General features: G+C 40.8%; 1 protein-coding gene across 1 annotated transcript; it reads right to left on the bottom strand.

Moving 5' to 3' along the window:
- Nucleotides 1–11,585: 11,585 nt before the first annotated feature.
- Nucleotides 11,586–15,802, bottom strand: LOC118390853 (homeobox protein MSX-2-like). Its single transcript, XM_035781551.2, has 2 exons — nt 15,327–15,802; nt 11,586–12,902 (listed from the first exon to the last, which is right to left on the bottom strand). The coding sequence occupies exons 1-2, from the start codon at nt 15,682–15,684 to the stop codon at nt 12,478–12,480; spliced, it is 783 nt and encodes a 260-aa protein (XP_035637444.1). The 5' UTR covers nt 15,685–15,802; the 3' UTR covers nt 11,586–12,477.
- Nucleotides 15,803–17,148: the final 1,346 nt, after the last annotated feature.

Below are 17,148 nucleotides of genomic sequence, written 5' to 3'. Positions count from 1 at the left end.
TCTGCCATCTACTGGTCAAACAGTGTTACTCCACCATACACCTCGCTGAGCGTTGCACAGTGTGCTGCGTTAGCAGCGTGGCACCATGGAAGACGTTGTCACCAGTCCATACAGTAGATGACACCTCGTATTAGACCTTCACATCGGTGAAATCAGTGGTGTATTTGTGGGCGTGTTAGCATAAGTGGCCAATTAGCCAGTCCCTCAGTCCACATCCTCTGCTGTATCTTTCACACCTCCCTCTCCATCCACCAATGTCACAAAGGACCATTACCACCTCATATTGAATGCTGGGAAACATTATCTCTGTGCATTAGTCGGGTAGCTCTTCTGTTGACAATTCTAGGAAATCTATTTCAAATGGACAGTGTCCTAGAAATGAATCAATTCATGTGACATCTTTCCGCCAAATTATTTGGAGAAAGAACTAATTGAATGTCGCGGCATCAAATAAATCAGGTTTGACATTTAGGTTGTGCCTACGCAGCGGCAAGGGGAACTGCCCCTCCCTACCCTCAGGCTATGCTCAAGTCATACACCCCAACCTGAGCAGTCTGTTCTGCCACCTCCGGTCTCTTGGCCTCCCCATCACTAAATCAAATCCAATTTTATTGGTCACGTACACATATTTAGCAGATGTTATTGTGAGTGTAGTGAAATGCTTGTACAATGGGGTCAGCTCCCGTTCAGCCCAGTCAAAGGTCTCCTCTGTCCTTGAATCCCAATGGTGGAACGAGCTTCCCTGCTCGCCTTCCCAACCTCTTCACCTCTTCCCCCGCCTATAAGAAACAACAAAGACTAACCCTGGCCTTTCTTGAGCTAACACTCGCACTTCACTTTTTCCTACTAGCACTGCCTTTGCTGATAGCTACTTTATTGAGGAAAAATGTACTTACTATAACTGAGGTATGTGGTTGTCTCACCTAGCTATCTTAAGAATGTACCAACTGTAAATCGCTCTGGGTAAAAGCACATGCTAACTGACTAAAATGTCAATGTAAAATGTGTAAGGAAATGCTATACAATAAGTTCCATTGCATTCCGCCTCTGTGAGATGTATTGTATAATCCCATGCTTGTGTTTAATTGAGCACTGAGGGGGGTTAAGTGGTGAATGAGTGTCGATAGGAACCTGACATACCAGAGCATGGTATAATTACAAGGATTTGTTCATTTTCTCTAGAGAAAGAGAGGGAGATCTGCATTGGTTTTCAATTCTGCCGAGACTGAATAAAGCTAGCAACCATTGGGATGGTTCCCCTCTCAAAACCCTCTCCAAGCTTAGTGCCATGACATCTTGAATCATCTCTACATGAAATATGATTAATTGTATATTATGTTACAATATTACACCAATTAAGCCCTATGCACTCTGTCTGTACAGACCATGAGCTCATTTTCCTGTGATTTGCATGATTTTTATTGATTTTAATTATATTTTACCTTTATTTAACTAGGCAAGTCAGTTCATTTATTTTCATGATCAAGACACAACGCCAGTAATACCAGTAACTTTACTCAACATTGTGGATCGTGATGAAGTCACACTCAATCTGGAGTGTTTGAATGAATTATCAGGCTCGAGGTGCCTGCATATTTTTTGATTTGTTGTTGAAAGTCTCCAAACCACATCTGCGTCATGGATGTCTGAACAGACAGTCATCTTCAGTCAGAGTTTGGCCACGCCTGTCAGATAAACTGTCTCCTTTCTCAACAAAAGCTATACTAGACAACCAATATTTTATGAAATGTTTTTGTGCAGCGATGTCTCCCTGTGCTGACATTGTTTACACAGACAAGTTAAGTGCAGAGCTTGGCCTTACATACCTTTCTTTTTTTTTTTAAATGTAAGTGTCCATGTACTGTACAAAAGAGAACATAAGAGGAGTCCTGTTGGGTTTAGAATATGTTCTGTTCAGAACAAGTCTGTCCACTCAGAGCACGACTGGCCTGTTTTTTCCCCAGCACTCCTGGGCTGACTCGGCTGACACTGATAGACTGTCTTCACTCACACTGGTTCTTGGTTGTGTGTGAGACAAGCTGACTGACCTTGTCTATGTTTTTTGGGTGCCCAGGAGAACCAGACAATTTCAGTAGCAGATGCATTGATTTATAGAGCCTGGGGCTGGGAGGATGAGTGGGAGAACCAAAGGTTCAAAAGCTGCTTGGGGACACATCAACAGAACATCCCTGTAAGCCACGACAAGCCTATGTAACGGATGTGAAATGGCTAGCTTGTTAGCGGTGTTTGCGCTAAATAGCGTTTCAATCGGTGACGTCACTTGCTCTGAGACCTTGAAGTAGTAGTTCCCCTTGCTCTGCAAGGGCCGGGGCTTTTGTGGAGCGATGGGTAACGATGCTTCGTGGGTGACTGTTGTTGATGTGTGCAGAGGGTCCCTGGTTCGCACCCGGGTATGGGCGAGGGGACGGTCTAAAGTTATACTGTTACACCGACATCTGTTACATCTCATCTCTGTGAATGAGTGTTGTCCATACATCTCTGTGAGACCCAAGCATAGATCCAAATAAGGAAAATAATCTATTACCCTTCACCAATAATAGACCTCTGATTATGACATTTTTCTTTTTTTAGAATTTCAAGTTTGTAGAATAATTTTATGGAAACGTTGCAAAAAATGCACATTGGGCTTCAATGGTAGGATTTGGTAATAAAACAGTGAAATTCTATACAAATCACATCCAAAGGGATCAAAATCATTATTATGATAATATATACAGAACCAGTTGAAAGTTTGGACACCTACTCATTCCAGGGGTTTTCTTTGTTTTATATTTGAGATTCTTCAAAGTAGCCACAACGCAACTGATTGGCTCCATCACATTAAAAATGAAAGAAATTCCACTAATTAACTTAGCAAGACGTACCTGGTAATTGAAATGCAATTCCAGGTGACTACCTCATGAATCTGGTTGAGAGAATGCCAAGAGTGTGCAAAGCTGTCATCAAGGCAAAAGGGTGGCTACTTTAAAGAATCTCAAATATAAAATATATTTTGATTTGATGAACACTTTTTTGGTTACTACATGATTCCATACAGTATGTGTTATTTTATAGTTTTTGATGTCTTCACTATTATTATGTAGGAAAATAGAACAAATCAAGAAAAACCCTTGAATGAGTTGGTGTGTCCAAACGTTGGACTGGTACTGTATATACTGTACATCTGAAATTAAGTCGTATTTTGTCGAAAACAGCTAAATTGATTAACTTGATCTATCAAAATGTTTGTATTTTACTTTTAAAAACACATTTTTGAAAGGATCAACTATTTGGTGTTTTCTATGTATGGAGAACATTTAATTATTTTTTGTCCTATTTGGTTGTCCTTTCGGGTTTCATTTAATGTCAATGCCAATACTCTGACCTCATAAACAACCATATTTAAAAAAAAAAATAGATTTAATATTTGTTACTCCTGAAGTATTTGGTTGTCCATATTTACATTATTTGGAAGGGAAATAATCTCTCTATTCCTATCAATATAGGAATGTGGCCATATGTCTCAGTTTGGCAAACCTTTAAGCCCAATGATGCGTTTTGGTAACTCTTACAAAACTACCTCTAGCTCTGGCTCAGAATGTTTGTCTCTCAATTTCTTTTGTTATTCATAATCATTACATCTTAGAGGAGACAGGTAAAATGTTTTGTCATATACAGATGTAGAATCTTAATTTCATCACTATTTTGTTGCTGTGAATTTTCCTGCGCGGTAGGAAATGCAAACTTGTAGTGTATTTTAGTTTTTAAAAGGCTTCTAAAGTTTGAAATTTCCACTTTGAAGGTTCAGACTTGATTTGCCCTAACAAAAAATGTATCAACCCCTTCAAAAAAATGTATTATAATCCACATAATTATTCACATTCTCTGTTGCTGCAGGATTATTTTCATGCTGGTGCAAACTGACAGATTTAAGAACGTACATTTGCACTTGCATGGGTGGCTAACAACATATGCTTGTGTAGGGGACAAGTGCGGCCTCAGACGAGCGAACAGGTTTCTAATGTTTCAGAGGTTACTGATGCCACAAAATCATACTGACACACCAAAAAATGTTTACGGGTAGAGCTCGAAAATTCAAGCTCCTTGGGTGCTGCCATAGACTTACATTAGAAAGTGCCTATCCAAAAAAAGGCTCGAGGTCATTGGCCACAGATAAAATGACGTCCAATCACGTTATATCTATTGTAGCGTTGATTGCACTGATCATATAAAGATCATACTTTCAAAATCTTAGCTAGAAAGCTAAACAAGCAGTTATCATCGTGCATCAAGTCAGCAATCTACTGGCAAATCCTTTTCAATCCTTGTCATATGAAGAGAACTTATAGATAAAATGTATCGGACATAAACATTACACAACAAGTTGGAAATTGCAAATTTAACAATGGGTGCTAAAGTGCCAATGCACTTTTTCGATTCCAGGCTGTGTTACAGCTGGCTGTGACCGGGAGACCCATGAGGCGGCACACAATTGGCCCATAGTTATCCAGGTTAGGGGAGGGTTTGGCCGGCCAGGATGTCCTTTTCTCGTTATACTCTAGCGACTCCTTGTGGCGGGCCAGGTGCCTAAGAAGCTGACTTCGTTAGTCAGTTTGACAGTGTTTCTTCCAACACATTGGTGCAGCTGGCTTCCATGTCAAGAAGCAGTGCGGCTTGGCTCTCAACCTTCGCTGAGTCCCTAGGGGAGTTGCAGCGATGAGACAAAACCGTAACTGCCAATTAGATATCATTAAAAAGGGGATAACGCTATGGGCCAGAAGAGTTTGAATACATTGGCCATGCTGTCAATCCAGCATGACTTCTGCCTCTTTCAAAACAACTGGAAACTCAGAACTGGGAAATCTCAGACTTCAGTGAGTTTAAGACAACTGGGAACTTGGATAAAACTAGTTCCGACTGGGAAAATACAGAAAAACATTTTGAATGGTCACCCAACTTGGAATTCCAAGTCAGGATTTCGGGCCTCTTTCTAGAACCCACAAGAAGGACTGCCGCGCCACCTTCCTTTTCAAGTGAGCACAGCACAACAAGGTGAGTCCAAAAATGTATTGTATGCTGTTGCATAAATGATGTAATATGCCAGGAAGATATGTATACTGTAGCCAAGAAAGTAATACTAAGAGTATGTTGTGTAGTAAGCTGTTAGACAGCCCATTGCCTCAACAGCCCATTGCCTCAACCTAATACTTTGGCCCCTTTACCCCTCATAATTTGGCCCACTGTTCTGATTTGGTGGTGAACCTGTAGCCCATACCCTGTTTTAGAGAAAATTCATCATCGAAGATTGTAAGAGCTTTCATTGTCTGCTTATATGCCCCTTTTATTTATCCTACGGTTCTGACTTGGTGTACAGGGAGAATACTGTAAGAACGGACCAGGTTCTGAATTCTGTAGTGTGCATTTGTTAAAGTGCTGAACAAATAGGTATACTGACTACGTCCGTCCTAGCTCGCTCATTAATGTCTTAATTGAAATTATGGATTGTCTCTTATCCGCTAGTCTTCCCCTTATGCCATAGTTTGTACATCTCAATTCTCAGTAGAAAACACATTTGCTTAAGCAAGTCAGCCATATCAGCTATGTTTTTTAAAAGGTAGTAAATTAGGCTGAATGAACTGTTTTGCTTCCAGACAAGGCTCTGCTGATAACCATGTGCATCAGGTTTCAGGTATGACCCAGATGCAGACAGTGTTGAAGTAAGAAAAGTATATTTCTAGTACAGGGGCAGGCAGACAACAGGCCAAGGGCCGGCAGAGGTCAGTAATCCAGAAAGGGTGCAAAGGTCCAGAACGGCAGTGTAATGATATTCGTCGTCAGAAAATGGGGAATCATCGGACCAAAGAGCAGCGTGGTAAGTGTTCATGCTTTCTTTATTAAAACTGAACCCTATAACAAAAATAACAAAGAGAATCATCTAAACAGTCCTGTAAGGTGCAAACACTAAACAGAAATTAACTACCCACAAAAACCCCGTAGGAAAAAGCTACCTAGTATGGTTCCCAATCAGAGACAACGATAGACAGCTGTTCCTGATTGAGAACCATACCCGGCCAAAACAAAGAAATACAAAAACATAGAAAAAGGAACATAGAATGCCCACCCAAATCACACCCTGAACAAACCAAAATAGAGACATAAAAACCTGTAAGGTAGGGGTCAATAATCCAGAGAGGTGTGACAAGGTATAGAACGGCAGGCAGGCTCAGGGTCAGGGCAGGCAGAAAGGTCCAACCCGGAAAAAAACTAGAAAACAGGGACAAGAACAGACAGGAGCAAGAGGACAAACGCTGGTAGGTTTCACAACAAAAAAACTAACTGGCAACAGACAAACAGAGAACACAGGTATAAATACACTGGGGACAATGGGGAAGAGGGGTGACACTTGGAGGGGGGTGGAGACAAGCACAAACACAGGTGAAACAGATCAGGGTGTGACAATGTGTAGCTGTGGTAAGGTGTTTGGACCCTGCTGTTGGGACAGTTTGTGCCCACAAACAGTTTGTCACTGTATTAGTCCAATTCATGTATTGTTTGGTGTTGTGTTGTGTTCTGTTGTGTAGTGGCTTTGCTAGCATGCATCACACAATTTTCAGAATGTTTTCCCCACAAAGATGTACATGCTAAAATCGCCATTGATTTTGATACTACGGGCCACAATTGATATGGTGAAAACAATGTGTGGGGGGGGGTAGTAGAGAGGCACAGAAACTCACATCAATACCTTTGTCAGATAACGCTGTTAACAAAGAATTCATGCTAATTGCAACCAACTAAGAGTGACAAACTGAATGACTCAAAAACTCCCCAGCTTATGCTCTCCAAATGGACGTTAGTTATGAGGACCAAGATGTCTATGCATTGACTTTTGTTTGTTATACATGTCGGGGGGCTATTAACGAGTACATATTGTTCTGTCTCACAATTCCCGATCATGAAACGGCGTAACGGATGTTTAGTGTGCTGATTCCTTATGGTATCGAATGGTGGGCTTTTGCACAGATGGGCTCCATCTATCACGGGACGGCGGGCAGGCCGCTACACTCTAGTAATGAACATGTCTCCTTCTGCCATATGGATCCATTGTATGATACACCGAGAGCAACTGGCGGCAAAAGAACTGAACACAGAAATCAGAGATATACTGCAGCAGGTAACTTCGATTGTACACCACATCCACTGCACGCACGCCTGATGCAAAACTATGTGGATACATGGGGTCTAAGCATGACAATGTTCTATTTCACATCGAGGCTTGGTGGTTATTAAGGGGGAGGGTTGGAACGAGTTTTCGAATTGAGAGAGGAACTGTTGTCATTCCCAATGGAGGACTTTCTGTGTAATGAAAAGAAAAGAACAGAAAACAGCATTAGTAAGTCCCACACGAGTGATGACTGCTCACCTCCAATGTTTGGAAGAGCACTTTGGGACGGACCCACTTCCCAATCCATTTGACTGTGATCCTGGCTAAGTTGACATGCCGGTAAGTGAAATCGAACAGTTGATCGAGCTGTTATGTGACCGAATGCTGCAGACAACGTATTCACGGGTCACTATGGAGGAGTTTTGTTTCCTGACTCAAATGGAATACCCTGCCATCTTCCTCTGAGCATTAATGCTGCATTCAGAACAACTGGCAAACTCGGAACTGGGAACTCGGAAATCTCTTACTTCCGAATTCAGTGCGTTCAAGACAACTAGGAACTTGAAAAGAAATGAGCTCCGACTGGGAAAAATCTTTTGAAAGGTCATCCAACTTGGAATTCCAACTTGGGAATTCGGGTCTCTTTCTAGAGGTCTGACCTTTCGACCTTAAGATCACTGACGTCATGATTTGACCTCGTATGTTTCAGAGTTCCCAGTTGTCTTGAAAACACCATAAAACTCATGGTAGGCTACCCATCAGCAGCTCAAATCTGTGTGAAACTAGATTCAGTGCTCTCTTCTACATTAAAACCAAATATCGATCCAGGTTGGATGTGGCAGCAGAGATGAGGTGTGCACTGTTGATCATGCCCCCTGACTTTGAGAAGCTCTGACGCAAAATGCTTCAAACACTTCCATCTCATTAGTAGTGGTAAGATAAGATACATTTCTGTATGTCAGACTAATTCACAATTGACTGCCCCACATTAACAGTATGAGATGGTGAGTTGTGAAGACAATCAGAAATGCTGCTAGAATGTTCTTCAATTGACTGCCATAGCCCCACATTTTAAAAAAGTAAACATGGACTGTTAATTACATGGGTGGGGTCTCGAGAATTTTCAGATACTAAAATTGGGTCGTGGGCCTAAAAAGTTTGGGAACCCTTGCTCTACAGTATGTAGTGTTTGACATTCATTTTTACGTTTAGGATGCAATTTAGGCAGCGTTGCATTTTTGCAACCGTGAGTCTCACAGGCTTAATAGTACATTGCGTGTACATGTTTTTGACATACTCTCTTATTTTTCAGTACACATTTCAAACATAATATAGAGACGACTTGATTCCTCACATCAGCTTCCACAAGGACGAAGAACATACGACTAATGAATTTGTAGCGTAATGGGAGGTCTTGTTCCTTTTGCCTAGATAATTATATCATGACAATACACACTTTTACATGATGTACTACAGCGTTTCTCAAACTCGGTTCTGGGACCCCAAGGGGTGCACATTTTGGTTTTTGCCCTAACACTACACAGCTGATTAATCAACGCTTGAAGATTAGTTGATTATTTGAATCAAAATGTGCACTTGGGGTCCTGAGGACTGAGTTTGGGAAACCCTAATGTACCATGTAGAATACTCCCAGAAGCCAACACAATCCCTTGGTGGAAAATCAATGTGTATGTGGTTGGTCAAAAGCCCCTTATTTGCTAAGCAGACTGCCTCTCTCTGTCCCTAGTGGTGGAACCAATGAAATCCTCTCACAGAAGGGAACAATCCATGGGCATGGCAGCACAAGGGATTGTTTCTTTATATTCATTTTCCATGTTTCCAGGCCCAATCGTTTGGTCATCAGAATGTGATGTTCAAACAGAGGCTAGCTCTGCCCCTCTCTGTTCCTCTCTCCAGCTCCTCTCCTCTACGATGCAATGAGATGGAGCAGGGCTCTATCCTTTTGGAGGCCCTAAGCAAGATTTTGTTGGGGGGGGAGGGGGAGCACTTCGTAGTAAAAACAAATTGAGAGTTAATTTCCTGTAATTCTACACATTTTGCCATGAGGCGTAGAGAAAACGTTGCCGTTTTCAAGCAATTTTTCTACATTTCTGCACATTTTGCCATGGTGCAGAGAGACATTCTTACAGCTTTAAAGCATATTTCCTGCAAATCTACACATTTTGTAATGACTTATGCCATGTTAATATGATATCTGAGTGAAAATTACTAACAAAACCAATGGGGGCCTCCCGGAGGTCTGGGCCCCTGGGCACATGCCCTGAATACCTGGCAGGTATTCAGCCATAATTAGTACAAGTTTAGATAATGTAGCTGGCTGGACTAACTACCAATCTAACAATTGTTAGCTTACATGGATAATTGAGTGACTGTCAGTGACTGACATAAACAAGAGAAAAACTGCTGATACACAACCAAATTTCTAAATGGCAGGTGGTGTATTCTACTTTTCTTATTCTCAATAGTAAGTTGAGACCCCCGACTGAGTTCCCCCTGCCTCAAAGAAAGGGCTTATGCCTGGAACCGACCCTGGATAGAGAGATGACATTAAAAATACATTGGAACAATGTGGTGCTCTGTTGTGTGTAAGAGTGCCTCTCAGACTAATAAACAGAGTACACCCTTATGTTTCCCAAATGCTGGGCTTGCAGCTTCTTGAGGTTCTTCACCAAGAGGAAAGAAATGGGCTCATAAAGTTTTTATGAAAACAAACACAAGGCAACGGCCAATATTACCTTCTAGAAGTTCTTCAAAATACTTATTTCTGACTTATCGTGATGTTATGAAGAAAAAAAATAGAATCAGAATATTCAAGAATGCAACCGGTCCGCCATTTGTACACACATATTCAGTATGAAATACATTACATGCAAATGCAAAGTGTGTTTTGTTTGTGAGAGTGAGTGAGTGCGTGCGTGTGGGTGGGTGTGTTTGTTGCCATTCTCAATTGACCTTTTAGATTGGAATCATATAGCACCACCTACCGAGAACCTTGGTCATGAACTCCACCCAAGGTGCCATATCCAACACCAGCACTAGAGGAAGTATAAGTATACACTCTCCTTGGTTGAATGACAAGTTCACAAACATTGAAATGTCACACATCCTCTGCCTCGAGAGTTGATTAACATTACATTGATGGTCAACGTGTCAAAAGAGCACGACATCACAATAAATCACAATAATGGTTAAACCCTTTTTTTAAATTTCTCGTTTTAATTCTTTTGCTTCAGATTATTTTAGTAAATACGTTCTTCACATTTTTTTCTTAAAACTGCGTTGTTGGTTAAGGGCTTCACTGTTAGGGCTACACCTGTTGTATTCGGTGCATGTGACAAATACAATTTGATTGATTTAGTACAAATATAGAGCATTGTTTCAATAGCTAAAGAACTACTCACAAGTAATATAGCACCAACCTGACATTTCCAAACAGATCCTCGAACATCTCTGCCAATCTGCTGTTCATTAAACTGATTGCTTGACTGCGCTGAGGGTTTGCCTCGCTGCCTTGTTTTGATTAGAGGGAAGCTCATAAATAGAGTGCTGCCTATAAATGATTTCCTCATTACATCAAAGTCACACGGAAATTGTAAGCAGCTCTTACAATTGCCACAAAGGCAGCTACCTTTATGGGATTAGTCCCCTGATGAGTGATATATAACAAGGCAGGAAGGAGGACCATAAAACATGACCAATCTGGCTCTCCAAACCAATGGTGTTTCCCACAATTGGAAGTGCTGTGGAAGCCGGATACAGTTGACTAAAACCAATAACATTAAGGTCAATTAGTCCCGAGAATGCTGCTGGGGAAGTAATAGGCCTACTACTGCCATCTAAAACCTGGCGAGTTTAAATTGCAGACTTCCAACAACTTTTGTCATTGAAATAACCCAAAGGTATGACGCACTGCATTGTTTGATGAGACAGGTACAGCTTTACTTATCGTTCCACAGATTATTGCTGAAGTTAGTGCTTTTAGTGCTTTCAGAACATGAAGGGCGGAGGTGAGAGGAGAGAGTTGGTATAGTGTAGATGCTATGGTTTGGGACTCTGTAGTTCTCCATTTCAACTGACATTAAACACAATATGTCATATGAAATGAATTCAATAATATTACTTACTGGGAGCAGAACCTCGCAAATATCATCAAACATTGTTTTAAAACGGCATTCACTGACAAGGTTTACAAAAGTGTTCTAATAACTGGAATTATCTGAATAGCTGACTTTTTAGTGCTTTACATGAGGGTTGTCAAATATTGACATTAACATTAGAAACCATGCAACCATACCGCACCATGCAACCACATGACAAAATGTAGGTCATGTGTTCAATTTCAAAGATGTCGATTACGTAAACAACATATTCTTACTTAACATGAGATCTCAAAAAGCAAACATGTTTTAAAAGCCTTTTTAATTTTGGTCCATGCAAATGAGATACATTGCTGATATTAAAAACATTTATAAAACTACATACTGTAGCTCCTTGCAATGGAACCTTCAGATTAAAGTATAAAAGGTATAAATAACATTTTGGTCAGAAACTTCTGCCACACTTGAGCTACATGTTATAAATACGAAACATGAATCACACAATAAATTCATTTCCTGCATAAACATTTTCGAGTTAAAAGTATAATAAATAAGTAGACACAAATTAAACTAAGACTACACATGACTTATGAAACAGAAGTGCTGAATATAATTTGTTGCTAAAGTCAAATCTGATGTAAAAATAACCATTTGGAATGTGTCACAAAATATCAACAATTTTGAATGAGTTGACTTCCGAGTTGAGATTCTGAAAAAACTAAGACAACCCTTCAGTATGGAATGAAAGTGGTCTAAAATACAACCTATCTGTCTGTTTTCAAGGAGAGGTGAAACAAGGCAGACGTGAGCTGAATCTTCTATGTTAGATACTGACAAGTGTAATGACAGGAATTACAACAACATTTGATCAATACCACAGAGACAATTGAATAAACGGAACATTTGCATTGGAATACATGACATAAAGTAAAACAGAACCACTAGTTGACTTAGCCTGGATAGCCACATTTGAATCCATCCACAGAAGAAAAATAAGAAACCAGCAAAACAATTCATTGAGGTCTTTAAGGCTCTTTGGTGAGTGAGGCACTGTATTTTCAGGTGTGTTTATGAAAGAAAATCATCTCCATTTCAGTGTTGTTTTTGTAGCAAGGAGAAAAAGATAGCATTATAAAGAGTGATGTCAAAGTGTCCAACACTAATATTAACAGAACAAGGTTATATTCCTCTCTATTTTCATGTTAGGTGATACATGCTGTATCCCAGCGGCGTAGCGTACAGTCCCATAGGTGAGAGGGGCAGCATTGGTCGGTGGTAGGGGTAGGACTGTCCGTACAGGGAGACAGCTGTGTGAAGTTGGGCACCCAGGGGCATGGGTAACGTAAAGCCCGGGTGCAGCACAGGTTTGGCAGCCATTTTGAGCTTCTCCAGCTCGGCTTCCTGTAGTCTCTTGGCCTTGGCCCGGCGGTTCTGGAACCAAATCTTGACCTGAGTCTCAGTCAGGGTCAGAGAGCTGGAGAACTCGGCCCGCTCTGCGATGGACAGGTACTGCTTCTGACGAAACTTACGCTCCAGAGCCAGGAGCTGGGAGGTGGTGAAAGGAGTACGAGGCTTTCTATTGTTCTTGTGCTTTCTCAGCGGACAGGTAGGACTCACCTGCCCTAGAGAGAGAGAGAGAGACAGACAGACAGACAGGATCAGAGTCAAAGAGTCAATACTGATTTAATGTAACAAATGGATACTTGAGTGAGAAAGTAAATGTACTTAATATCCTGGTAGCCCTAATAATCTGATAGAAAATCTGTAGTAGCATTCTGATACGTAAACTAACAATGTTATAGAGAGAAAGCTGTTTGAGTGGGCCCAAAGTTATTTGGTTGGAGGCTGATATCGATTTTAAACTCTGAAACGTAAGGCTTACTAGTTTACCCAAGCACTGTACAAGTGAATGACCATGCATGAAATGAACTTCCTCTTTGCATAAAATAGACTGATTTTGAGCAGAGATTTAATATCTGACGCAGTCAACTGTTTAGACTGTTTAGACTTTAAAATGGAAATGGTCAAACATTGGAATGGGAACACATATCAATGGAGGAGATTAGTGTTATTTGTTGGAATGATTTTAAGTACTTTCAATTGCACTCCACACTGCCCTTTCCCACTTGACAAAAGGAACACCTATGTGAGAATGCAGTTCATTGACTACAGCTCAGCGTTCAATACCATAGTGCCCACAAAGCTCATCACTAAGCGAAGGACCCTGGGACTAAACACCTCCCTCTGCAACTGGATCCTGGACTTACTGACGGGCCGGGCCCAGGTGGTAAGGGTAGGCAACAACACATCTGCCACGCTGATGCTCAACACAGGGGCCCCTCAGGAGTGCGTGCTTAGTCCCCTCCTGTACTTCCTGTTCACCCACGACTGCGTGGCCAAGCATGACTCCAACACCATCATTAAGTTTGCTGACGACACAACAGTGGTACGCCGGATCGCAGAACGATGAGACAGCCTATAGAGAGCAGGTCAGAGACCTGGCAGTGTGGTCCCAGGACAACAACCTCTCCCTCAACGTGGGCAAGACAAAGGAGATGATTGTGGACTACAGGAAAAGGAGGGCTGAACACGCCCCCATTCACATCTACAGGGCTGTACTGGAGCGGGTCGAGAGTTCTTTGGGGTCCACATCACCAACAAACTATCATGGTCCAAATACACCAAGACAGTCATGAACAGGGCACGACAACACCTTTTCCCCCTCAGGAGACTGAAAAGATTTGGCATGGGTCCTCAGATCCTCAAAAAGTTCTACTGCACCATCAAGTGCATCCTGACCGGTTGCATCACCGCCTGGTATGGCAACTGCTCTGCATCTGACCGTAAGGCGCTAGAGGATAGTGCGTATGGCCCATTACATCACTGGGGCCGAGCTTCCTGCCACCCAGGACCTATATACTAGGCGGTGTCAGATGAAGGCCCAAAAAATGTCAAAGACTCCAGTCAAGTCATAGACTGTTCTCTCTGCGCCAAGTCATAGACTCTCTGGCCCAAGTCATGGACTTCATAAGACTGCTCCTTAACAGTTTCGACCCCCAAGCCATAATCAAATGGCCACACGGACAATTTACATTGACCCACCTTTGTTTTACACTGATGCTACTCACTGTTTATTATCTATGCATTAGTCACTTTACCCCGACCTACATGTACAAATTACCTCGAGTAACCTGTTCCCCCCCACATTGACTCGGTACCCCGTATATAACTTCGGTATTGTTATTTTATTGTGTTACGTTTAATAGAATTCTTGTTTTATTTTATTTAGTAAATATTTTCTTAACTCTATTTCTTGAACCACATTGTTGGTTAAAGAGCTTGTAAGTAAGCATTTCACTGTGGTGACAAACACAATTTGATTTGAATTACACACAAACCACATAAAACAAAAATGTATGTGGATATACTAATAAAACGCACAAATCAATGTAAGGGTTGGAAGACCTGTCTGACATGCCAATAAAGATACATAGAAATCCATCTTATTATCCCAAATAAAGAGTACAAATTGAAAGATTATGTTTCATGATAGACCCACAGTAAGCCATTTATTAACTCATTTATTAACTCAACTAATGTTGTAAAGACCCAGGCCTGTTTTTCCTAATACTTCTTTTTCACATATTGTTTAATAAATGGAACGTCAAGACTTAAATGATCGTACTTTTTTTTCTACACAAGCATTCAGATATAGCCTATTAATTAGGCATATACATAACAGTTATTACTTGCGAAAATATTTTTAGTTGAAACCCTGTCAAATAAATTGAATGTATAGCCATGCAATATTGTGAGACAGCACATACCAACCAATTCAAATGGGTCGATTTGATTTGTATTATACCATATGATATATATATATATATATTAAAATCTCTAAATAACAAATCAGTTATGATAAATAGTGAGGTAAGAAGTACACGTGTATACATATTCCAAATGTGTTCCAATTACTTAAAAGAAGCAGATTTGTATATCTTAATTTAAATGAAATTCTTTCACGTGAGTCTCCAAAAGTTACTCACGAGTTTGCGCTGAGAATCTTGGGCTCATAACCCAGGGAGCACAGTCATCCGGCTCGGAGGACTCCGACTTTACGGGCGATGGTGGAATAAAGTGCTTTCGGATTTCCTCGGGAGGGCTGTATGTCTCTCTGCACAAGTACGGAGAGTTCTGAGTCTTTGAAAATGTAACCACAGAGACATTGTCGGGTTTGCTTGTAAACTCACTGTGAGTTTTTCTACCCGACATTATAGCCTCTACACTGAAGGGATGATGGTGTGTCGTCACTTGAGTTTTGCGGTCATCCATCGTGCTCTCCCGCTCGGGTCGGCTGTCCTCCTCCGATGAACTGCTATCCCTCAAACTCACATGGGTAGACATTTCCCCCTATGTATGTCCCAATGGCACTCGGCAAGACTGACTGACAGTCGTAGCTACAGGTGGCGTTCAGATATCAGGACCCAAGCTGTCAAGTGTGGGGGTGAGTAAAAGAATCACGTGACGCCAGTGGAACTTTCGGCCAATAGCAGCGCTGCCAAAATGTAGGCGATTGGTCATTGATTGGTCTCTCACACAAGAGTTCAAAATATATGTAGTATATCACATGCATTTACTGTGACGGATAACTTCAAACCTAACCCCAAGAGATGTAAACACAGGCCCCATGCAGATAATTATGGAAGAGATAAACACAAATTAACAATCTCCATTGGGATATGCCTTTTCCTGATTGCAAAACGTTGTTGGTGCCTCAATTCAGGATACACACATTTGGTGGGAAAATGATTTCTTGCAGCCCTAGTCTGTATCATGCTCTCTTAAAGCTGCAATATGTCACTTTTTGGGCGACCCCAACAAATCCACACAGACATTTTAGTTGTAGATCTGTCATTCTCATTGAAAGCAAGCCTAAGAAGCGGAAGCGATATGTTCTATGTATGAAATTTCTATGTTTCTTGTGCTTAAGTTTCACACCGCTGAAAATACAATATTTCTGGTTATGGAAAAGATAATGTACTTCACAGTAGTTTAGATGGTACAATGACTCTCTACACTATGCTTGCTTGTTTTGTCACAAACTAAAATTAAGGGAACTATTAGAATGTTAGCATCCAGGAAATGGTGGAGCGATTTCTACACTGTGCATCTTTACAGCTAGAATCCTTAGTTGCTAAATCCATTTTTTAAAACTTTTTAATCAATTATATATAACTATTGATATTTGAAGAATGTTGTACCCCATCAGATCCCAAAATATAATCTTATTTTACTGTTTGTAAACAATGTAAATGTAAAGAAAGAACACGTTATAGCCACATAACATGGTTAAAACTATAATTTTGATATCATGGATGGTCAGTCCTTTGTCTATTACGTGTGGTTTCATTTCTCCAGGCCTACAGCCCTAAGCGTTTTTATTCAAACGCTTTGTTATTGTTTCAAGTAAGCATTCTATCTTTAAACAAAGTAGGCCCAGTTATTCTTCATCAAATATGCATGACCTTTGAAGAAGTGTAAATACCCTCACATACATTTTTTTTTTGGGGGGGGGACAATTTTTAGAGCAGTCTTGAATTAATCTACTAGTAAAAACTGCTATTGGAAAGTGATTCTGAGACTCAGCTTTGTCACTTTCAAATGTATTCCAAACAAAAACCAATGATTGCAGAGTTAAGCAAACCATAGAACTCTATGCACAATGACTACTTTTAGCAATGTCCCAATAAACATTTGACCAAAACGCATTTACTTGAAGAACAGTGCAGATGCAAAGTTTGTTAACAGAAGGACTGTTTGTGCTGTTTGTCGCATCATTTGTATCTGCACTGTTCTTCAAGTAGATGT

The sequence above is a fragment of the Oncorhynchus keta genome, chromosome 12, assembly GCF_023373465.1.
Source record: "Oncorhynchus keta strain PuntledgeMale-10-30-2019 chromosome 12, Oket_V2, whole genome shotgun sequence".
Taxonomy (NCBI): domain Eukaryota; kingdom Metazoa; phylum Chordata; class Actinopteri; order Salmoniformes; family Salmonidae; genus Oncorhynchus; species Oncorhynchus keta.
The sequence above is the reverse complement of the archived record's forward strand: the minus strand, read 5'-3'. Positions and strand labels throughout refer to the sequence as shown.

Bases quoted from the DNA above. Each gene is read 5' to 3' on its own strand.
- LOC118390853 (XM_035781551.2), bottom strand. From the start codon at position 15,684: ATGTCTACCCATGTGAGTTTGAGGGATAGCAGTTCATCGGAGGAGGAC. The intron at 12,903-15,326 runs GTGAGTAACTTT...CTCTCTCTCTAG, and splicing joins AAGATTCTCAGCGCAAACTC to GGCAGGTGAGTCCTACCTGT.